Source organism: Lemur catta, chromosome 5 (genome assembly GCF_020740605.2).
Source record: "Lemur catta isolate mLemCat1 chromosome 5, mLemCat1.pri, whole genome shotgun sequence".
Taxonomy (NCBI): Eukaryota; Metazoa; Chordata; class Mammalia; order Primates; family Lemuridae; genus Lemur; species Lemur catta.
In genome coordinates this window covers 86,870,655-86,895,202 of record NC_059132.1, presented here as the reverse complement: position 1 = coordinate 86,895,202, position 24,548 = coordinate 86,870,655, and the positions used below count along the sequence as shown (strand labels likewise).

Sequence of the window (24,548 nt, the reverse complement as noted above, 5' to 3'; positions counted from 1 at the left end):
AACTCAAAACTCAATTTGTTTCGGGTTGTATTTCCCAACTAGCTATATATGTTCAATAACATATTCAACAAAAGAAAAAAACAGAGTCTCTGTCTTCAAGGTCATTATATGCTCACTGGGAAAACAAAAGGAGCATATACAAAAATAAGAATGAATGAATAAAAATAATAAAGTAAGAAAGTGCCTAAATCCAGATAGTATAACAGAAGATCAGGAAAGGGAGTTTACTGTAGGCTACAATAGTTGTAGGCCCATGTCGTTGGGCCTTAAAGAATGACTCAGATTGATAACCTGAGCACATTATGGACAGAGGAAACTGAGCAAAAGCTCAGAAGCATAAATAGCACAGTCCATGCAAAGGACAGTAGGAAAACAACCATGAGAATGCAATGTTTCAACAGATAAAAAGGCCAGATTACAGAAGATATACTTTTAGATGATTCTATGGGTCACTGAATTTGGCAGAGGAGTGGCCTTTCTGATAGGGCTTCGGTAGAAGGATAAATGTAGATGCCAGACTACATAAGTTAAGGGAAAAAATGACAAAGAAAAGGTATTACACAAACTAAAGGCATAAAGCATTTGTTTTTTTTTTTTTTAAAGTGGAAGCGAAACGAAGAAGAAAACTACAACAAAGATGTAAATGATGTTAAACAAATGCTCTGTTTTAATGTATAAAAGATAGTCTATATTTGAAGGCACAAGGAAAAGTGCTAATGAAGTTAAGGAAACACTTACTGTGTCAAAACACTGTGCTTTACATATTTATGTAATCCTCACAACCTTAAATTCCTATTTTATGACAATGAAATTGAAATTCCCTCTTCTGAAAATTCCTTTGAATTTGTAAATAACACTCATTTGACTTTTTACTGCTTTGTATTTTGAATATAACATATATGTTATCTCCACAAATAAATTATTAACTCCTTAAAGAAGAAAGAAACATGTTGAAAACAGTGCCTTGCACATAACAAATACAAACATGATATTTTCTCATAAACTAAAGTACAAAGTTAAGAGGATAAATATAGTAAGAGGCATCTGCTAAGATGAAAGATGAAGAAGCAAATCTTGGTTCAATCTTAGTACAGTCTTAAAAGATTTCTATAATAACTTATCTACTATTGAATTCATTGGTATAAACTTATTATTTCATATATGGTAATCTGTAATAACTTTTAAATTTATTATATAGTTATATCATTTTTTAAAAAGTGAACATTTTCAAATCTCTGTAGGGAATCCAATAAGCTCCTCTCCTTCCCCCCAACTCACTGTATCAGTCTACCCAGCAGACCCCCAGAACCGCTGGAGTCTGCAGCCACTGGGGGGAATCATGCCTGCCAGAGTCAAGCCCACCCTTCATCCTTATTTCATCACTATTCCTCAAAGGTTCTTTATGATCACTAATCTGCAGTTATAATCACTAGCTATTTACTATAGGTTTAAATGAATATGCCTATTTTGAAAGTTTCAAAATATATTTGGTTTTTCCTATAAAATTTAAAAGAACATTAGTATTACACATAAGCTGAGGGAAACATAGACTTTCAGTCTATAAAAAAGTGAAGCAAATAGCCCATAATTAATACTAACAAAATAAGAAATCATTTTATTCACAAAATAATAAAGATGGCTAAATGCAAATCATTATATGATTTCAGTACTCCTACCTGGATGACAATGGGAACACTGTTTCTGGTATGAACATATACATAATATATAAGAATAAAAGAAGAAAAATTTCAATATGAACATGCAGAGAACTGACATAACAGGTCAATAAATTATGAAAAATTTTTAGACTGATATAATCTAAATTATAATGTAGGAGTATTCTAGGAAATGTTTCCTAGATGTACACAAGGAAATCTTATTCTATACAGATCTCAATTCCCCCATTTACCAAATAAAAACTGACATTTCATAAATATTCCTTTCCTTTTCTTCCTAGTCAGCTTCTTCTCCAAAACCTACACATATGTGAAATTTAAGTTACAAATTTATATCATCACAAGAAGTAAACCTGATCCTAATCCACTACCTAAAAGGAAACATGCATTAGGATAAGTCTTAACAAACTTTATTCATCTGTATATGCACTAGATGTCAGAAGAATGAAATTTTATTCAAATTTTAACTCATTTAAAAATTCATTTGATTCTTTAAGCAGAAAAAATTAAGCACAGATCAGCTGACTTTAAAACTAATCTATGAATATTAACAATCCTTATACAATTACATTAAAATCCACGAGCTAGAACATTATTAAATATGCAAGACGAACTTCTGAGGTAATTTTATACTATTTTAGAGTAACGTAAGTGATTTGGTAACATTTCCTTTTAGTGTTGAAGAAAAGTAAATCTAAAAAATATTATCAAGTATTCAAAAACAACTTACAAAAAAATCGCAAAAGTAATTTTTCTCTTACCTAGTCTTCCCATATCCTCTTTTTCAACATCACAATCACTAATACCTCTGCCCTGCAAATGATATCATTACCCTCAGAGTTCAATAAGACTAAGAAAATAAAATCCCTTAAGTGGATTACATTTGCTTCCTATTCAAAATTGCTTTTACCTGAATTAGTCTAAACTAATGAAACATTTACAGTCAATTATACAACTAATAATATTTGGCTGACCTGATCTGGTATTTTAATGTGATAAACATCCTAATTTATCTACTTATGCAAATTTGGCACTGTAGTTTTCATCTTTTCAAAAGTTTCCAATTTGCTACTAAATCATAGTTTTCCTTTTTTTGTTAAAACGTTATCCAGAAATTTCAAAGAGGTTCTATTTATTTTCATTCAACTTAAGCTATCATACCTTTTTTCCTTGTGCTATTAGTGTTCTGTTTAGTTATACTATTGTAATAAAATCAGTAACGATATATACCCCTAAATATCATACCAAATAATAACACTTTTAACAGTTCCACTTATCCTTTTTCTCAAGAAGAAAATTCACATCTGCTACTACACTTCTAGCTTCAGACTGGAAAACTCTCCAAACTCTCATAAAAAGACATGCATTATCTACTATAAATCAGGTACCACTCCAGGCCATAGTCATGAAGCCCATAAGAAAAGCTTGGCTGCCTGGGTTTTTCTGTTTATTTTTTAGAGATGAGGTTTTATTATGTTACCCAGGCTGGACTTGAATTACTGGTCTCAAACAATCCTCTTGCCTCAGCCTCCCAAGGAGCTGGGATTATAGAAACATACCTAGCAGTAAATTAAGAATAGAGAGCTTAATTGAATAGGGCCCTGAAGCATACACACACTGCTGCACCCAGCTTGGCTGCCTGTTTTGATAAATGAATTGATTCTACTTGATTGGCACAGTAATCATCACTGCTCTGAAAAGCAAGATAACTTCTAATCACTTAGCTCAATAAAAAATAAAACTGGAGAAAGAAAAGCTTTAAGCTGGAAAAAGCTAGTAGGCCTAGAGAGTGATACTGGGCCTCATTGAGCAGAAAGACATCACATACTCAAACTTTTTAATCATGAAAATTTGTTACAGTTATAGAAATGTATCTAAATATTTAAGAAATTGTACTAGTATTGAACAAGTACGAGGAGTCTTGTTCTCCATTAATAGCTAATGATAAATGTTTGTGTTTATTATTATATAATAGTCACTACAATCCTTCTGGTAAAATACCCTATTTTCTTTATGGTTAATAGCAAAAACTAAAAGATTTCTCAAAGAATTATACATACTAATCCCTAATTCAACATATAGCTATTTCATCACACATACACTGAAATATTAAGATTTCTAAGAAGGCAAACGGGAATAGGAATCTAATAAACCACTACAAAGATGCTTCTGACCTAACAACAAAAAAAACTGATCCATCAATATTAATTCAAAGAAACTCATAATTAGTTACAGAATGAAAATATCTTTTTTTTTTTTTTTTTTTTTTTGAGATAGGGTCTCTGGCTCTGTCACCCAGGCTAGAGTACAGTGGCATCATCGTAACTCACTGCAACCTCAAACTCCTGAGCTCAAGCGATCCTCCTGCTTCAGTCTCCTGAGTAGCTGGGAATACAGGCACATACCACCACGCCTGGCTAATTTTCTTTTATTTTTTTGTAGCAAAGGTGTCTCATTATTGCCCAGGCTGGTCTTGAACTCCTGGTCTCAAGCAATCATCCCACCCTGGCCTCTCAAAGTGCTAAAGTGCTAGGATTACAGGCATGAGCCACTGTGCCCAGCCTCCGTATTTATTTTTTGAATTAAAAGTTACCCTCATACTACTAGCCTATTGACTTCTATAAGTAAATAATAACTAGTAAATATTTACACTCCCAGAAAAAAATAATAAAATAATTTTAGCATTATAGAGCTACAATTTTGTGTGTAGGGTTCAAAGAATTATACTGTAGAACTCTGTTATATCTACATAAATTCCCTTAAACAGAGATGTTTCACTGATTTCCAAACTATACTAATGCACATTAAAAAAAAGTTCTTCATTATATTATTTATCTAGCAATAGTACTGTTGAAGTTTACAAAATGAAAGTTATAAATAATGAACATTTTATGAGATGTCTACCTGTTTCCACATTCTCGGTCTCAACTTCTTGTTCTTCTGCCACATCTTGCATCATATAAGTCTCATCATCATAAACCAGAACCTGGGCTGCATAGCCCTGCTCTAATCTGGCACTTGGAACTGGCTCCACAATCACTGCTGGATATTCAGAAACCTTTTCACTTTCCTACAAGAGCAAATTTAAAAAACAATCAACCTTTATATTCACAAATTCTAGATTCACTTATAAATCCTTGAGTTCATTCAGTCTCAAGTAGTCTAAAAATGAGTTTCATATATTATAAATATGAATGTAAAACCCAAACAAGCGATGAAAAGAGCCAACTTTAATAATCCTTTCAATTCTCAAGAGGTGAGACATAGATTAAACATTTAAATAAGGGTTTAGGATTAAGATAGCAGATTAAAAACATGCATATAATTTCATTCGGCTCATCAAAGCCCACTGTAACAGCAGTAAAAGACTTTATTTAATACCTAAATCCACAAGGAGAAGAGATAAGAGCAACAAACAAGAAGAGACAAGAACAAAATCTTGGAAGATTGAAAGTGGATGGATGAGTAATAAGTGGTTTAGCAGATCCTGGAAAGCCAAATTATAGCCTGGTAAGCAAAAGAAAGCTGAGAAACAACACACAGTACACAGTGCAGAATCTACAGAAAGCAACAACAATTACTTCCGGAAATGGAGAAGCAACAATGGTAAGGAAAGAGGAGGGTATTTAAAACTAGAAAGATTCCATGAACGCTGTTTGGAAAGCACTTTGATTCCCAGACCCTCTCTCCATGATGCTAGGCAACTAGACCTCCTCCACCTCAACAGAAGAATGGAGTTACTTTCTGGAGAGGGAAAACCAACTGCATCTTTGAGGTGTAATAGGCACAGCTGCTAGCATCATATTGTACCAAAAACAGAATTTCCAATCAACTTTTTAATCCCCCGCTTTTAATCATGAGCAAATATTTCTAGACATCCAAGCAAAAGCCTCTAACAGAATATATCCATATCCATTTTCACATTACACACAAAGAAAATATCTTATCCATAAAATAAGAACAGAATGCAATTTAGTAAAGAACATTTAAAAATACAGATAAGGAGTTCTTGAAAAACATGATAGCTGAAATGAAGAAATAAAGGCTTGTAAGATAAAATTGAGGCAATCTCTAGGAACCAGAGAAAAAAAGATAAAAGCAATAGAAAATAGGAGATAAAAGATGGCAATATTGGAAGACCAGTCCAGGAGGTCCATCATAACAGGAGTTCTACAAAAAGAAAATAGAAGGAAAAAGGGGGAAAAAAATGTTTGGAAAGAAATCAAAGAAGTAAATCAAGATGATTTTCTAGAGCAGAAGGATAAAAGCTGTTCATTTGAAAGGATCCACAAAGTGTCTAGTACAAAAAATTAAAAGACACCAAAAATGAGGTGTGAAATATCATAATACTGAGGACAAAAAGAAGATTCTACAAGCTTATAGAAAGAAAATACAGGTTACATTCAAAGAATCAGGACACAGACTTTAGTCATCAACAGTCATACTAGAAGGAATATGACAATGGAGCAATTCCTTCAAAATTATGAAGGAAAATTATTTCCATCCCAGAATTTTTCATCCAAACCATCTTATGAAAGTGGAGTAAAAATAGTTTCTCAGATATGAAAGACTTCAAAACATTTATCTTCTGTGCATCCTTCCTAAGAAGCAACCTGAGAGTTCATCCCATCAAAAAGAGAATAAACTTAAAAAAAAAAAAAAAGACAACAATAACTAATTAGGACACAGGATATAGAAAATCCAACATAGGAGAGAAATAATAGGTATCTTCAGGAAGATTGTGAAGAGAAATGCCAGGATGCCAGCTGTGCACCAGATTTAACGGGCAACCAGTCCAGAAGGTAGCAGGGTGTCTCCTGAGACAGCATGATGAGCTGTCATCACCAGGATAACCACTGACATTGTTCCTAAGGACAAAATGCCCAGGTCAGCCTATTACAGATGTTTATCCATACTTGGCTTGCCCTGATGTACCTACTCACTCCACCTTGCCCTGCTGCCTGGATCAGATGAGAACATTCATTTCACTTTCCAGATGTACTCCACTTTGATCTACTATATGCTGGAGGAAGACCACCATGAGCTTAGAAACAAAAAATACAGAACAGTACTCTCTTCATGTGACCATATACCTGCTGAACAAATATGCAATACCTGGCCCATGCTGTACCACTGCCAGATACCTGGCCAGGATTTGCCATATGTTATCAAGAACTAACTCATGACTTTGCTCACCGATTTCCTGAAGAGAAGCCCTTGAAACTCAGCAGACCTGATACCAGACTATTCAGCTACCTTCTCCTGGAAGCCTTCATCTATGATAACCCTTTCCTAACTCAATTAGCTTGGCACACTATTCATTTTTTCAAAATAAATAATATATTGTTCAAGAATATTTCCATAGGCCAGGCGAGGTGGCTCACGCCTGTAATCCTAGCACTCTGGGAGGCCAAGGTGGGTGGATGACGCGAGGTCAGGAGTTTGAGACCAGCCTGAGCAAGAGCGAGACCCCGTCTCTACTAAAAATAGAAAGAAATTAGCTGGACAACTAAATATATAGAGAAAAAATTAGCTGGGCATGGTGGCGCATGCCTGTAGTCCCAGCTACTCGGGAGACTGAGGCAGTAGGATCGCTTAAGCCCAGGAGTTTGAGGTTGCTGTGAGTTGGGCTGACGCCACAGCACTCACTTTAGCCTGGGCAACAAAGTAAGACTCTGTCTAAAAAAAAAAAAATAATAATATTTCCATAGATAAAACTACCAAGAAAACTAAAGGAATGATAGTACCTAAGTAAGAATAATGGCACCTCGGGGGACAGGGATGGTGATATAAGAGAGGGGTACACTTAGTGTTCTAAAATACTAGTAATTTCCATTTCTTAACCTGAATGATAGGTAATATGTATGATTTTTGTTATTCTTATAATATACATATAGATTTTCAAAACTTTTATACACCTAGTCCTGAATTAGGATATACCTATAAATTTTATATACTCTTCATTTTGTATGAAATATTTCACCAAAAAAATTTTAATTAAATTACAAAAAAAGATACAGAAAAATTCAGGGGGGTGTGTGTGTGTGTGCATGTGTGTGTCCATCCAGTTCTCTGGGCTATGTTTCATGGTTTTTTTGTTTTTCAGAGACAAAGTCTCACTATGTTGCCCAGGCTGGCCTCAAACTCCAGGGCTCAAGTGATCCTCCCACCTTAGCCTCTAAGACTAGCTGGGATTATAGGCACGTGCTTTCACACCTGCCTTAAGATACTGTAAAAACTTTTTTAAATAGTAGAAGTATATGCTGATTAACAATGTATTTCCTACCTTGTATAAGGCAAAACATGAGTCCCACTTTTTAACATTAAAAAAAAATTCTTTCCTACAAATGGGATACAGTAACAGTTGAATCCTCTGTGCTTCTTGCTCAACTTTACAACCACAGCCTATAGCCAGCACCACCTAGCTATAAAATAGCTGTTAATGAGAAGCTTGAGATACATGAAGACTGTTAAGTTCTCCAACCATTAGAAACTCAGAAAGCAACATCGGAAGTGGCATTTGAACTAGTGTTGACCCAAGAAGTGAATATTTTGTTTGTATATAATCCAAGGGTCTGATAAATTCCTTCCTTCCCCTGAAATCTAATAGTATTTTAATAGCAAAATTAATCTGAGATTGTTTTATATTATGAACTCTCCACCCCCACCTGACCAATATGAAATAAGTCAAACATTCTAAATCATGAAATACTTGAGGACTAAAACTCTGTACAAGGCTAATACCTTTATCTATACCCTCTTCCCCACCAGTTAGGATTCTGGCCCTATTCTTCCCTCTTAATATCTTAGTCGGATTTTGTTTTATTTTAATATTTCAATGGTTCCTTCCCTTTGACCATAAAAAGTTAAATCATTTTGTATTAAAGAAATTCAACTGTTCTTTCTTTTAACTGAACTTTTAACTGATCTTTACCTTTTATACCTGTATACACTTCTCAAATAGATAGTCTAACTCCTTGATTCATCTGCATATACTTTGTAATCTGGATTCCACCACCTCACTGAAACTATGCTCTCAACATGTCAATAATGACCAAATTCTATTTCAGTTTTCATTCTCTATTACCTCTCTGCAAACTCTTATATATTGAACTATCATGCTGACTTTTTTTTTTTTTTGAGACAGAGTCTCACTCTGTTGCCCCGGTTGGAGTGAGTGCCGTGGCGTCAGCCTAGCTCACAGCAATCTCAAACTCCTGTGCTTAAGCGATCCTCCTGCCTCAGCCTCCCGAGTAGCTGGGACTACAGGCATGCGCCACCATGCCCGGCTAATTTTTTCTATATATATTTTTAGTTGGCCAGATCATCTCTTTCTATTTTTAGTAGACAGGGTCTCACTCTTGCTCAGGCTGGTCTTGAACTCCTGACCTCGAGCGATACACCCGCCTCAGCCTCCCAGAGTGCTAGGATTACAGACATGAGCCACCGCACCTGGCCCACCCTGACTTTTAAAATTCTTTCCTCCAACTTTCTCTTCCTACCATTCTACTTCTCAGCATCTCTTCTGACTCTTCTTTCATCTCTAGTGACTCAAATCTAGCCAACTTAGGCTCTGTCCTCAGCATCTCTTTTCTCTTCATTCTATACTACCTTCTCATGCAAGCCCACCCATTCTTATGGTTTCATGCAGCACCTCTATGCTGATGATTACTAATTATCTGTCCTCCACTCTGACCCATCATCTCAACCAAATTTTAAACTACCAACTTAGCATCACCACAGGAATATTCAGCCAACATTTCAAGCTTAACATGTCTAAATGGAATAAATTATTAGATTTTTTTTTTAGAGTCAGGGTGTCACTATGTTACCTAAGCTGGTCTCTAACTCCTGGCCTCAAGCAATTCTCCCTCCTTTGCCTCCCAAAGTGCTAGGAGTACAAGTGTGAGCCACTGCACTCAGCCTAAATGGAACAAATTATCAACATCTCCTCCTGTTCTCCCCACTGTGTTCTTCCCTAAACCTCAGTTTCTTCATATTTAAAAGAGACTACAATTAATATTTATACCTCACAAAGTCCCTTGAAAATTAAATAATTAAATATGTACAAAGTACTAGAGCACAGAGTAAGTATTCAGTTAGTGACAGCTGTTATTATATTTTAACAATAGTAATAGTCTTCAAATCTATTTGCCCTCAACTTTGGAGGGCAATCAGAACTATTACTTCTTGGCACAAAAAGTCTTAATGATTTCCCAGTTGTTTAAAAGGAAAGTTTAACCTACTAAACAATGAGTTTAACGCTCTGAAATATAACCCCCAAACCTTCAGTTGTGGGCTGAACTGTGTCCCCAAAAAGAAGAAGTTCTAACCCTGGTATCGGTAAATATGATCGTATTTGGAAATAGGGTCCTTGCAGATGATCCAGTTAAGATAAGATAATTAAGATGATCCCTAATCCAATTCGACTGGTCCTCGTAGAAAAAGTAAATTTGGACACAGACACAAAACAGAGGGAAAACAACGTAAAGACATGGAGAACAGCACCTACAAGCCAAGGAACACCTGAAGCTACCAGAAGCTAGGAGAGGCATGAAAGAGATTCTCCTTTATAGCCCTCAGAAGGAACCAACTCAGCCAACACCTTGAATTCAAACTTCTAGTCTCCAGAATTTTAAGACAATACATTTCTGTTGTTTAAGCCACCCAGTTTATGGTACTTTGTTACTGCAACTCCAGGAAACTACTACACCGCCTTTTCAGCCTTATTTCTTACATTACTTCACATAAACTGCTTTATTACTGGCAAATTCCTACTAAGAACATCTCCATAACTTTTGCTCATGTTATTTTATAGCCTCCACATCCATCCAAATGCTTTTCATCTAGTCTCAGGAAATCTTCTACAATCCCCCAATCTGAATTTTTCCACCCCAACTACTTCTAGAACAGGTGGTTTGCCTAATATCATCACTGTTCATTGTCTTGTATTATAATTATGTGTTTACATATACAACTCCTTGACTAGATAGTAAGATATTTGAGAGCAAGGTATATCTTAGTCAATTTTTATATCCTCCTAAACAACACATACTTCATACAAACAAAAGTGGCATTTAAGTACAAGTATTTGTACTTTGGTTCAAAGAATGATAAAACTCAGCAAATTTTAATATTAACAGTTAATATATAGATTCAACACTTGCTAATCTTGATGGCAAGTGACTTCATGAGCTTTTTCTCCACCAAATGATAGAGAACAATGGCTACCGCACACAGATATGCAGATAACTATTGCCTTGTACTGTGTAGAGAAGTTAGCTATTTTACTGGAGAAAGGGGATAGAAGAGGAAGAAATCAGGAGTCTTTGCTTAAAAATAAAATTGTAAAAAGTAACACATCCACTAGGTTATTTTACTTAGGATTACTTTGCTCAAGTCACCAAAATACACATAATTAAAGTACATGATATCCAGATCCATGGGTCTTGGTACAACCTATCGAATTCCCTACAAGCTAGGGTGGCAAGACTTAGCAAATAAAAAAAAAAAATACAAGCTACCCAGTTAAATTTGAATTTTAGATAAACAATGAATAATAAACGTAAGAATGTCCCAGGCAATATTTGGGACATACTTAAAGTAAAATGTTATTTTTTCTTTATCTGAAATTTGAATTTAACTAGATATCCTGTATTTTATCTGGCAACCCCACTATAAGTACTAACAGTGATCTCAGAAACTTCCATTCAAAAAAAGAGATTCTTAGTTCAAAGAGGCAGGACAAGCGTACAATACTGCAGTGTTTACCTAAAAAGTGCTTTCATATGCACTCAGTCACTGCTCCCCAGTTATTTTAAGTTTCCAAAGACAAATACAGTGAAGTGGCTGAGGGCAGTGGTATTACAATCCTTTTATCAATGTATTTTAGGAATATATAGAAAGACATGAAATTCAGGAGTATGATAAAAATATATAAATTTGTTCCACATTTTTTCTTTTGTGGCAGAGTAAGGCCACCTTCAAAAACCTTATAAAAACTGAAACATACAGTGTGGCAGGCTTTAGGGGGACTAACCTCCCCCACCTCCCACTGCTTACCCCCCAGAGGTCATTCCAAATAAATATGTCACCAAAGTATAAAAGGTATGCTAGCTATGAAAACCCAGTTTTAAGACAAGTCCCCTAGATGTTGATAATGCCAAAAGAAAAAAGAAAAAGAAAACATAATACGCATCAGAAAGAGACTGAATAAACTAACATATATCCATATATCCAAACATCCAAACAATGAGACTCTCTTCAGCATCAATTAAAAGGTTACGGCAGTTAGCTACATGTTGGTATAGAAAAATATGCATGATACAAGTAAGTGGAAGGTAAAGTGGGTTACACAACAGTACTATTGTGTCATTCCACTTATATAAATATTTATTTTAAATATATTTAAAAGTCTGAAAAAATAAACCTTATATTATCAATAACCTGGTAAAAGAGGTAAGCAGACAAAAGATGAATTTTCACTTTCCCAGTATATCTGAGTTCATTGTTTTTTACAATGATCTTGTATAGCGAAAATGAAAAATCAAAATTTTTTTTTCATTTAAAAATAGCAATTGGAACAACAACAACAAAAAAAAACTTAAAGCCAATAAGGGGTAATTTGAAAACTTTAAAAAGAAATACCATTTGTATAATATAAAACTCATGGAGAATCTACCTAACAGATGAAAATCTTATTTTTATCTTATGAATTTTCACAAATGTAGACATCCCTATGACTACCATCACAGTCAAGAAATAGAATATTTCCATCACCTCAGAAAGTTCCCTTTCACCCCTATACCAGTCAGTCACACACACACACACACACACACACACACACACACAGGCCTAGGCAACCACGGATCTGTCCCTACAGATTTCTATACCTACAGATGCACCTTTTCTAAAATTCATGTTGGAATCAACAGTTTGTGCTCTTTTGTGTTTGACTATGTTACTGTTAATATTCACATATATTGTTGTATGTATCAATAGTTCATTTCTTTTTACTGGTAAAAATTCCACTGCAGAAATACCAATTGTTTATCCATCTACCTGTCTTCATATAGCTATAGGAGCTCCTATGAACATCCTTTCTCCTCTTCCCTTCCACTCCATATTTACCTGAGACTCAAATTACCAGATCACATGGTAATTGTACACTTAATTTTAAAAGGACTCAAAAGGACTCACCTTTTATATGCTTCTGGATTTGACTGCTAGTATTTTATTAAGAACGTTTGTTTCCATGTTCACAAAGGATACTGGTTTGCAGTTTCCTTTTCCTATATCTTTGTCTGGTCCTGGTATCAGGGTAATGCTGGCTTGATATTAATGAGTTATAAAATGCTTCCTTCTCTATTTTCTGAAAGAATTTGGGTAGAATTGATATTATTTCTCCCTAAACGCTTGGTAGATCATTAATAAGGCCATTTAGCCCTGGAGTTTTCTTTGTGGGAAAGATTTTCAATAAAAATCCAATTCATGTAAAATATTAAGATGGGCCATTCAGGTTCTCTATTCTTTTGGAATGACTTTCAAGGAATTTATCTTCTTTCAAGTTTATTGGCAAAAAGTTTTTGCTAATATTGTCTATAGTAAATGTCTCTTTTCATTCCTGATGCTAATTTTTGGCTTCTCTTTTTCCTTGTGCAGTCTAGTTACAGATTCATCAATTTTGTTAATTTTTTTCAAAGGATTAACATCTGCTTTAATTTCTCTACTATTTGTCCATTTTTTACTTTGGTCTTTTTTTTTTTTTGAGACAGAGTCTCATTTTGTTGCCCAGGCTAGAGTGCCGTAGCATCAGCCTAGTTCACAGTAACCTCAAATTCCTGGGCTCAAGTGATCTTCTTGTCTCAGCCTCCCGACAGCTGTGACTACAGGCCCTCGCCACCATGCCCAGCTGATTTTTTTTCTATTTTTAGCAGAGACGGGGTCTCACTCTTGTTCAGGCTGGTCTCAAACTCCTGACCTCAAGTGATCCTCCCGCCTCAGCCTCCCAGAGTGCTAGGATTGATTACAGATGTGAGCCACCACACCCAGCCACTGTGGTGATTTTAATTCCTATTATTTCCTTCCTTCTACTTACACTGAGTTTAATTTGATCTTCATATTTTAGCTTGTTGAAGTGAAAGCTTAAATGATTTTAGACTTTTCTCCTTTTCTAATATAAATATTTGATGCTATATATTTCCCTCTAAGCACTGTTTTCAGCTACATCTTTCAATTTTTGATATATTGTTTTCATTTTCATTTAGTTTAAATACTTTTCCCTGCAATTTATTTGTTAACCCATGAGTTATACAGAAGTGAGCTGCTTCATATCCAAATATTTGGAGATTTTACAACTATCTTTTTGTTAATTTCTCTTTTAATCCTGTTTTGGTCTGTTTTCTCTGTATATTACTGAGATATGCTTTATAAGCCTACTATAGGATCTTTCTTGGTTGACGTCCATGCAAACTTGAAATGAACATGTATTCTGGTGCTGCAAGGTAATGTTCCATAAATGTCCATTAGGTAAAGTTGGTTGACAATGTTATTCAAGTCTACTAAATCTTTATCAATTTTCTGTCTATTTGTTCTATCAATTACTGAGAGAGAAATGCTGCGATCTCCAACTAGCCTGTATATTTATCAATTTTTTCTTTCAGTTCTGTCAGTTTATACTTTACATATTTTGAAGCTATGATAACTGAGTGCATTCACATTTAGGGTTGTTAGGCATTCTTGACAAAATGGTCCTTTTATTATTTATGAAATGTCTCTCATTATCGCTGGTAATAGTCTTATCCTGAAACCACTCTAGCTTTTTTGTCTTTAGCGTATAAATATATCTATTTCTGTACTTCTACTTTTAAGCCATGTTACTATACTGAAAATGAATTTTTTTTATGAAATCTGAATAGTTTTGTTTTTTTTTAAACCCAACCTGACAATATCTACATTTTAATTGGAGTGTTTAGAATACTTACATTTAATATCAATAAACTGGGTTTATTTTTTTCTCCATACTTCAATGGATACAAGATATAAACTGGGTTTAAATCTACCATCTTAAAAATTAAAAATAAATCTACCATGTTGCTCTTTGTTCATTAATTTTTTCATTTATTACTCATTCCTTTTATTCTTTGTCCTCTCTTGGATTATTTTTGGTATCCATTTTATATCACATATTGGCTTATTAGTTATACTTCTTTGTTTTATTGTTTTAGTGGTTGCTCTATATCTTAGAATATGCTTTCTGACATCACAGTATACATACAATGTTACTTTATGTATAATATAAAAAGCTATTTATAATAGTATTCTTCCAATTCCCTCTTCCCATCCTTTGTTCTATTATCATAATTTAATTCCTCACATTTAAATTCTATAATACATTATTTTTGTTTTAAATAATTGTCTTTTTTAAAAATTTTAAAAAGATTTTATATATGTAAAAATTGTTAAGAGAGTAGATCTCATGTTAAGTATTCTTACCATACTAAAATAAAAAGATTTCTAATTGATTTTAAAAAGTATTTTATATTTACCCACATATTAACCATTGCTCCAGTGCTTTCATTCTTTTGTGTAGGTCCAACTTTCCATCTGGTATCATTTACCTTCTGTCTAAAGAATTTAACATTTCCTATAGGATAAGTATGCTAGTGATAAATTCTCTGAGCTCTGGTCTGACAAAAGCTTCATTTTGAAGGACATTTTCACTGGATATTTAATGGTAGGCTGATAGTTTTTACCATTTCAACATTCTAAAGATATCATTATCTTCTGACTTGCATAGTTTCCGACAAGACATCTGTAGTGATTATCTTTGCTATGAATCTTTTTCTCTGGCTGCTTTTAAGATTTTCTCTCTGGCCGGGCGCGGTGGCTCACGCCTGTAATCCTAGCACTCTGGGAGGCCGAGGTGGGTGGATTGCTCAAGGTCAGGAGTTCGAGACCAGCCTGAGCAAGAGCGAGACCCCATCTCTACTAAAAATAGAAAGAAATTATCTGGCCAATTAAAATATATATAGCAAAAATTAGCTGGGCATGGTGGCGCATGCCTGTAGTCCCAGCTACTCGGGAGGCTGAGGCAGTAGGATTGCTTAAGCCCAGGAGTTTGAGGTTGCTGTGAGCTAGGCTGATGCCACGGCACTCACTCTAGCCCGGGCAAAAAAGCGAGACTCTGTCTCAAAAAAAAAAAAAAAAAAAAAAAAAAGATTTTCTCTCTGAAACTGGCCTCACTGGCTATTTGTTCTCTCCTTTATCATGCTTGGGGTTTAAAATTCTTCGATCTATGGGTTTATTCTTTTCATTGAATTTGAAACATTTATGGCCATTATTTCTTCATTTTTTTTTATTTGTTTTCCTCCCCTCATTTATGGACTCGAATTACAAATATGTTAAGACAACTTGATATTGGCCCATAGGTAACTAGGTCTTTGTTCTTTTTTTTCCACCCAGTTTTTTTCTCTGTGCTTCATTATATAGGGTTTTGTTTTGTTTTGTCTGAGACAAGGTCTCGCTCTGTCACAAAGGCTAGAGTGCAGTGGTGTCACCATGGCTCACTGAACCCTCAAATTCCTGGGCTGAGCTCAAGCGATCCTCCTGCTTCAGCCTCCCAAGTAGCTGGGACTACAGGCATGCACCACCACATTCAGCTGATTTTTCTATTTCTTGTAGAGATGGGGTCTTGCTATGTTGCTTAGGCTAGTCTAGAACTCCTGGCCTCAAGTGATGCTCCCCAAAGTGCTCAGATTACAGGCGTGAGCCACCATGTCCGACCCATTATGTCGTTTTTATTGCTGTCTTCAAATTCACTATCTTTTCTTCTGTAGTACTTAATCTATTTTTAATTCCATTCAGTGAATTTTTCTTTTTAGATAGTATGTATCTCATCTCTAGAAGTTTCATCTGGTTCTCTTCCGTAAATTTTACACTGTTGGGTGCTGCATTTTGTTGCCTTAAGAGTATCTGTTACGACAGATAGTTATGAGGGCTGTCTAGAAAGTATCCAACACTGTCAATATGTAATTTTCATATTACACGGCTGGATACTTTCTGGACAGCCCTCGTAGTTTTGAGTCTTTTTAGGGCAAGTTTGGACTACACTTCATTCTAGGACTAGCTTAGCTATGCCATATAAACGATGACCATTCTGGAGTCCTTAATGAATGCCCTGGACATTCAACAAGGACTCTCCATCAAGCTGACTAGAACACTAATATTTCCCAGCCCTGGGTGAACTCTAAATTTTTCAGTCAAATCGCCAGTTTAAATCTTTTCTGGTCATTCCTTGTCTGGCTTCAATGGAGTTTCGTATTACACGTGAACAGCTGAGTATCAACCAAAGACTCAGGGGACCCCAAGGCAGAGTTTTAATGTTCTTTCTCTGAACAGCTGCTTCTTCTTACATACTCTGTCCCTCAAATTACCTGTTTTAGCCTCTCCAAATTTCAAATTTTGTTTCCTCAATTCAGTGAGACAGTTATGCTCTACTTGGGTTCCTTTTCCCTACACTGTGGCTCAGAAAGTGGCTCTAACCAATACGCCAGCACAACCACAGAAGTGACCCTCTCTTCTCTCAGGAAGCAGAGTGCTACGCTGCCTATTGTCCAGTGTTTCAAAACTGTGGTTTCATATGTTTTGTAGATTTTCCTAGTTGTTTATGCTACGAGTATAAGTCTCATCTCAGTTTTTCCATCACAACCTGAAGCAGAAGAACTCCCAATCTTGTTTGCAAATGCCTCTAGAACTTGTATTTACTATGTTTTTAAAAATTTATTTAAACCTATTTTTATTTTTTTCTGTATTAATTTCCCATTTCTAAAAGATCCATCTATAACACATTTCCTTTTCAAAAACTGCTCTGGCTATTCCTGAATATTTACTCTTCCCTATGATCTTTAGGTCTATATAATCAATTTTCCACAGACTTACCCTAACATTTGACAGACAGAATTAAATATATGGATTAACTGAGATAAACTGACGTTCTCCATAATATTAACTCTTCCCATATTTCCTGAGTACAAAGTATATCTCTGCTAGTTAAAGCCTTCTTTTATGCGTTTCAGTATTATTAATTTTTTTCAGACAGGTCCCATATGTCTTTTACATTTACTCCTTAACATTTTATGGTTTTTTGTTAATTTTCTAAAAAGGATCTTATTTTTTATGATCTCTTCTAATTACAGTCCTTACAAAGAAAAGCTAGTTATTTTTATACCCAATCAAACTACCAATCACTATTAGTAGGTCTAATGAGTTTTCAGTGGATTCCCTCTGGTCTTCTCAAGTGGATAATCACATTATCTGCCTATAATAATTTGGTTTATTTTATAATATTTATATATGTTTTATTATTTTGCCTGATTGCAGGAAAATATTAAATAGTAATAAAGGTAGTGACCATAATTATCTTCTTTGCAATTTTAAAGAAATGCACCTGTACTTGACCATTAAACAGAATGCCGGCTGTTGATATATGTTATTTTTCGTAATGTTAAGGAAATACACATCTCTATTTATATTAAGAGTTTTTATCAAGAATGGATATTGAATTTTACAAAATCCTATTTCATCAAGAATCTTATCTCTACTAATATGATAAATTATATTAATATTTTTAATACTAAATTATCCCTATATATCTAAACCATATTAGGTAGTTGAATTTTTTAATATGACTGCCTTTTATATATTTATTACTATTTTTAAAATAATTTTTACATGTACATTCATTAGATCATAGTTTATATTTTTGTGATACTGTCAGAAATAGAATAATACTAATTTTATAAAATGCATTACTTTTATAATCAGGAAAAAAGTTATTTCAAAAAGGCTAAAAATCATGATAATAACATTCTCGATGCCTACCACTTTTTAAACTTTCTGTTTTCTTCAGATTCTGGGACTATGATTATAAAATCTTCACAGGTCATTTTCACCCCACCCTACATTTTACAATACAGATATTACTGTATATAGGAAACATCTTCCTGAAAAGTTGCTCATAAGACAAAAATCTATGTTTCAAACACCACCATCCTCAAATCTCCCTTTGTAAAACCAGAATATATTTCTAATATTAGTGGCTCTTCTCTCTTTCTAGAACTCCTTCCTGGAATTCTCTTCTGCCAGATATTTCTATGGTCCCATCCTCACACTTCATTTAGCTCTAAACTAAAATCTCACCTCTTAAGAGAAACTTTCTCTGACTATCCTAATTAAAATACCTCCTAATACCTTATCCATCAATCTCTAACCCTGAATTATTTTTCATAGCCCTTCTGAAATACTTTATTCCCATTACCTGAAAAAGTACTTGATAGATAGTAAGTAGTGTATTAATGTTTGTCAAAGGAACAAATGAATGAAAGAATGTGGGTACCTACATAGTATCATTTGAATAAAAAGTTCCCTAAGAATAGTTCCCCCATTCTGGTGCCACACTACCTAAAATGCCCATGGAGGGTATACCCTTCTTCTGACTTCCGCCATGAAATGTGACCACTCTATAAAACTATCACATAAATCACTAGTCAGTAATAACTTGGTAAAGTCGTTTCATTTATCAGATTCTTTCTTCTATGGTAACAAATTCCCCTGAACATGAACACTTGGGATTCCATGTAAAGGAAGAAAAATATAAGGAATCTTCAGAAATAAATTGTTGTCCTCTTTTCCTCCATATTAATGATAATGATACCTTTTAATCAGCACGTGGTAAATATATCCTGCCTATTGCTCTTGGTAGCTCCCCTCACAGGGTTAAATCCCAACAGAGCAAAACTATAGGACACAGAGAAAGACTGTGAGGAAGAAGCAATATTTGGTCTGATATAGGAGTGATATAGGAGGGTGATATAGGAGGGGATGGCAGTTCCCCAAGTCCCTAATCTCTTTGGTGAATCATACCTAAAGGTGATCCTATAGTAAATGAATTTTGAAAGAAAAAATAGATATTGATTACGGGAATAAAGCAGGTTTTTTTCTGTGGCTTCTCTTACTGGACTTTGAACCAGTTTTGGATTTGAATATAAAAGAAACATTTAGGAGTTAAGAGTCTACCAACAAAAAGAAAAGGAGTACCTTTACTTTTACCCTATTCCCACTAAATTTTCCCATCTGGATCTTGGAAGACTGAACAGACACCAAGCAAGCAAGGAAAAGAATTCAGACTCCAGAACACACAGACTGATGTCCTAACTTGTTTCTAAAGCATGCCACTATACCATTACACTGGTACCAAGCACCAGTAATAGCAGCATCTTTCACAGAAAACAGAGAAAACAGATTTTTTTAATATAGAAAACTCGCCATTTTCCTACCTCATTTCTGACCAAATACTTGCCATTATTATGTCAGCACTATTATATTATTATTTAGATCCCTTCCAATATTCATACTTTACTGAATGGCAGGAATAGAAGCCAGGACCTGGAAGGCCATGTATTTCTGGTATAGTTATTTTCTATCCCCATCCTCTAATGATTCAAAATTCTATATGTGTAAAATTTCAAAACCTGAATTTATTTTCTGACTTACTAATTATCTAAATTCATAAGTGTACATGAGATTAAAATACAATGGATCTCCATACTGATTTAGATATAACAGAATAACCAAAAAATAAAGATGCCAAGTAAAGCAGATACAAGATTCTAACTGAAGATGAATCTAATTTAAGTATTGAGGTACTGTATATACCTACACACTCTATAACTCAAGACAACGGATTTTATCACGAATTTAAATTTATCTCTCAACTAATACTACAGTATTTTTTCTTTCCTCCAAGTTCATTCTAATCAATTCAGGTGAGCCCTGTAAGTACTTTCCTCAACCTTCTATTACCTAAAATTATATAAGGATACACGACATGTACACGTACAATTTCATGCATTGTACATTTCTATTCTCAAATACCTGTTCCCCATTAATTTCAAAATTAGTTCATGCATTTATTTTTATGAACAAAACAAACATGTAACACGTTGGATGCCTAACCTCTTGATTTTCTACTCCATTGCTGGAAAGCTCCAAAATAGAACCTCCACTGTCAACCACTGCTGATGTCATTGTTTATTCCCTGAGGAAGCTTCAAACACTATTAATCAATGTAATTAAAGGTTCGTGGATGATTGCCAGTATTATAGGTTTGCATTATCATGTTTTAAAAGTCAATAGAGATGGAGTGGAGTAGATATCCAGAAATCCAGTCTTCTAAAGATGATTAACCAGAGAGCCTAAAAAGAAGAATTTGAAAAGTTATAAAAAATATACAGGAAAGATATAAAGCATAATGTATCTTGCTTTCTAAGTTTTAACATTGTTTTAACTAACAAAAAAGCTTCTACATCCTTGTGTCAAGAGGGCAGTAATGAGTATTCTACTTCTTAAGAGTTAATATTCAAGTTCATGAACATAATTAAGTTCTTAACAAGCTGTTGTACATACATGGTAGTATGATATTTACATTCTAAGAGATAAAATGTACACCTTTTCCCTTTATGAAGATGTAGTTTTCTTCCTGAAATATGTTACTAGAAATGTTAAAAATCTTTGATGCATTGAACATAAATGTCCTGGACTAGCCAGGTGTGGTGGCTCACACCTGTAATTCCAGCACTTTGGAAAGCCAAAGTGGAAGGATCGCTTGAGGCCTCTACAAAAAATTTTTAAAAATCAGCTGGACGGGGTGGTGCATGCCTATAGTCTCAGCTACTATAGAGGCTGAGGCAGGAGGATCACCTGAACCCAGAAGTTTGAGGTTGCCGTGAGCATGATGATGCCACTGCATACGAGTCTGGGCAATACAGTGAGACCCTGTTTCAAAAACAAAAAATGTGCTGGGCTGAGACAACTTATAAAACTATTAACAAATTAAAAGATTCATTGAGTTGTAAATATTTCATTCTTCTTTGGCTCACTTGGTTTGTTTGTATGAATAATATAATCAGAAGTGTCCTTTGCCTATGACAGCAATCTCATTTTGTATTCATATATTGAATACTCTGCAAGAATTGTAAGACAGATTAATCTGAATCGCTTACCCTTTCAAATAAAGTAGTTTAAAAATAAAGTAGTGAAACCATTCGGAATGCCTTTCATATTATTTTATCATTCTTTCCACAATAATTGTTTTGCTATTAGTTCAAAATGCAATATAGCAAATGGCTTCAAGTAACCTCTTAACCTAACCTCTTAAGCTTTTTTCTCCTTCAACATCAATATATGTATCTGGATTTATACATTAAATAATTCCTAAAAAGTTACTTTTTATTTGATTTTGGTATGTTAAAATTTTCACAAAGGAAGTAACAGACATTTCTAACAGAATTTTTTCATGTCAAAATTAAAGAATACAGAAAATTATGCATATTTGAAGAGAAAAGAATATACATTTCTCTTAAGTCATTTCATGACTATTATGCCCTTATACTACTGGCATCATACAGATACGGAAACAAAATAATAAAGAATTCCCATAAACTTCCACAATAAAATGAAATACCTGACAAAAAGCAGAAATTTCATCTCACTACTATTGATTCATCAGTACTATTAGTCTCCTTTTTGATCTTATGAACATAAAATGGAATACAAAGTATTTGTATCTTAAGAAGGAAAATTAAGAAAAATCCACAGTCCCAGCATACTAAAGATCACTATTATAATGTAATGACTATCTCCAAATTCTGTTTTACATAATGATAGCAGAAATAAATTTTACTTACAATTTGAATGTTAAGTAGTCTAAGCATCCTTCACTATTTTCACAACTTCGCAAGAGCTAAAATCTGAACCAGCAGTTCTTTGGAACTACTAGTGGGAGTGGAAAAAAGACAGTATTAATATAACTCTATAAAAAGCAATTTGCCCAAAATAGGTGTGATTCTGATAGTAAATATTTATTAAAACAAATCATTTTCAAAGCCTAATGACACACATTTACATAGTGAGCATAATAAAAAAATTGTTTCTAGGTTATTGAAGGATCAGAAGTTTTTATCAACTATAAAATTTTAAGTCACTACTAAATAACGATTATTCATTAAGGACAGACCCCACATACATAGCCTATGCTCCATATTATGGGCTACATTTCAACCAACCAACGGGTTTTTAGTAAGTGGCTGCAGGTATAATCCTTGCTCCCCAGAAGTATAAAATCAAATTTGAAAAAGAAACCTAGCCCAAAAGACTACTATAAAACAATGTTAATGATATATTATTGTCTATTCGACTTAACTTCCTGCTACCTCACTGCACAAACTTAGTATCAATACACATCCAAACATCCTAACCCCTACTTTTAACTCCTAAGCCTCCTCAAATATCCCTCCTTTCAAAGGTTAATCTATTGACTTATGCACTGGATCTTGGGCCTTGCTTCATCAATTATTCCCTCCTTGTCCCAGCCTTCTCTTACTTAACATTGGCTCCTTTCCCTCTCACCTTAAAAATGGAAAAGATTTCTTCCATAATACTACATACCCCTCCAGCTACCACTCTAGTTCCTTCCTTTCTCAGATAAGGTTCTAGAAAAGAAATCTTCTATACTCTGTCTCCACTTCCTAATGTCTCAAGTATTCCTCCTTCTGTGGAAGTTTGGCAAAATTTAATGGATACATTTCTGCTGTCATAGGACCTGATGCCTTTGATGCATTTATAACACTGTTGATCATTCCTTCTTGAAACTCTGCCTTGAATTTATCTTTTCCCTCTCAAGCTACTCTTTTTCAATTCCCTCTTGTAGCCTTGGGAATCTTCAAGGAGCATGGGGCAAGAGTAATACAAATAGAAACCTAGATACCATGTATGTAAACAGTTAAAGTTATAAATCAAGCTGACAAGCTGCTAAATTATAATTCTGTCTTCCTACCTTGACAAATAAATTTTAATAACAACCTGAAATGCCAAGTTCTGATTTTGAATTCTCAGGCTCCCTTCAAGTTTGGGGCATGGGAAGGGAAGGCCATACCCCCTTCCCCCTGGCCTGCAGCCTACTTCTTTTCTCTTCCCACCTTTAACTCCACTCCATAGTACAAGGGACCTTATGTGCATGCATGTGGACATCCCAGCCCACAAGTCCAAGCTCTGGCTGCATGCCTGTAAATAGCTTGTTCTTTGGTCATTCCTTACACCTAGAGGAGCCCATATATGTGGTACAGTCAAGAAAGGAAACAATCAGGGAAGAGACCCAGAAAGGGACACATGGGCAGGGAATTCTAGAATCCTAATACTGAGATAGTGATCCAAAAAAAGACCAGGTAGACTAATCACCTTGGCTCCCAATATCTTCACTCTATGGGGACAGGTACAGCTGGAAGAAGGCTAGATGAGGACCTTGAAAGCACAGGGCCCAGAGCAGGGTTTCCACTTAGCTAAGTCTAAGGACAGTATTGCTCTCTGGTCAACACATACATGTGGGTAGGTCCAATGTCCCATCCCTAGTCCTTTACTCTTCTGACACTTTTTTTCTTTTTTTCTTTTTTTGATACAGGGTCTCACTCTGTCACCAGAGCTAGAGTACAGTGGCGTCATCATAGCTCACTGCAACCTCAAACTCCTGGATTTAAGCGATCCTCCTGCCTCAGCTGGAACTGTAATTTTATTTTTTATAGAGGCAGGGTTCACTATGTTGCTGGTCTCAAACTCCTGTCCTTAAGTGATCCTCCCCACCTCAGCCTCCTAAAGTGCTAGGATTACAGGCATGAGCCACCAGGCCAGGCCTCTTCTGACTCTTTATGCTCTAGTATATGACATCTACTCCTACAATTTCACTCAAATCTCTCTTCCAGTTTGAACCATTCTCATGGGCTCAAATTTGTCTATTAGATGCTTTCTTGCCTCTACTTCTTT

General features: G+C 34.8%; 1 protein-coding gene across 6 annotated transcripts in view; it reads right to left on the bottom strand.

Annotated features, from left to right (window-relative positions):
• Window positions 1-24,548, bottom strand: part of ELF2 (E74 like ETS transcription factor 2) — a 105,117-nt gene that overhangs the window by 48,845 nt on the left and 31,724 nt on the right. For 3 of the 6 annotated variants that reach the window (XM_045552265.1, XM_045552264.1, XM_045552266.1), the window contains exons 2-4: window positions 22,421-22,508; window positions 20,691-20,929; window positions 4,581-4,746 (exon numbers count right to left, since the gene is read on the bottom strand). The exons of 1 other annotated variant lie outside the window; for it this stretch is intronic. In XM_045552265.1, the coding sequence (XP_045408221.1) occupies window positions 4,581-4,746; window positions 20,691-20,762 (238 nt within the window). In that variant the 5' untranslated portion in view covers window positions 20,763-20,929; window positions 22,421-22,508. Of the gene's footprint in view, window positions 1-4,580; window positions 4,747-20,690; window positions 20,930-22,420; window positions 22,509-24,548 lie in introns of those variants that run through there. 2 more of the 6 variants (XM_045552271.1, XM_045552269.1) reach the window with 2 other exon arrangements.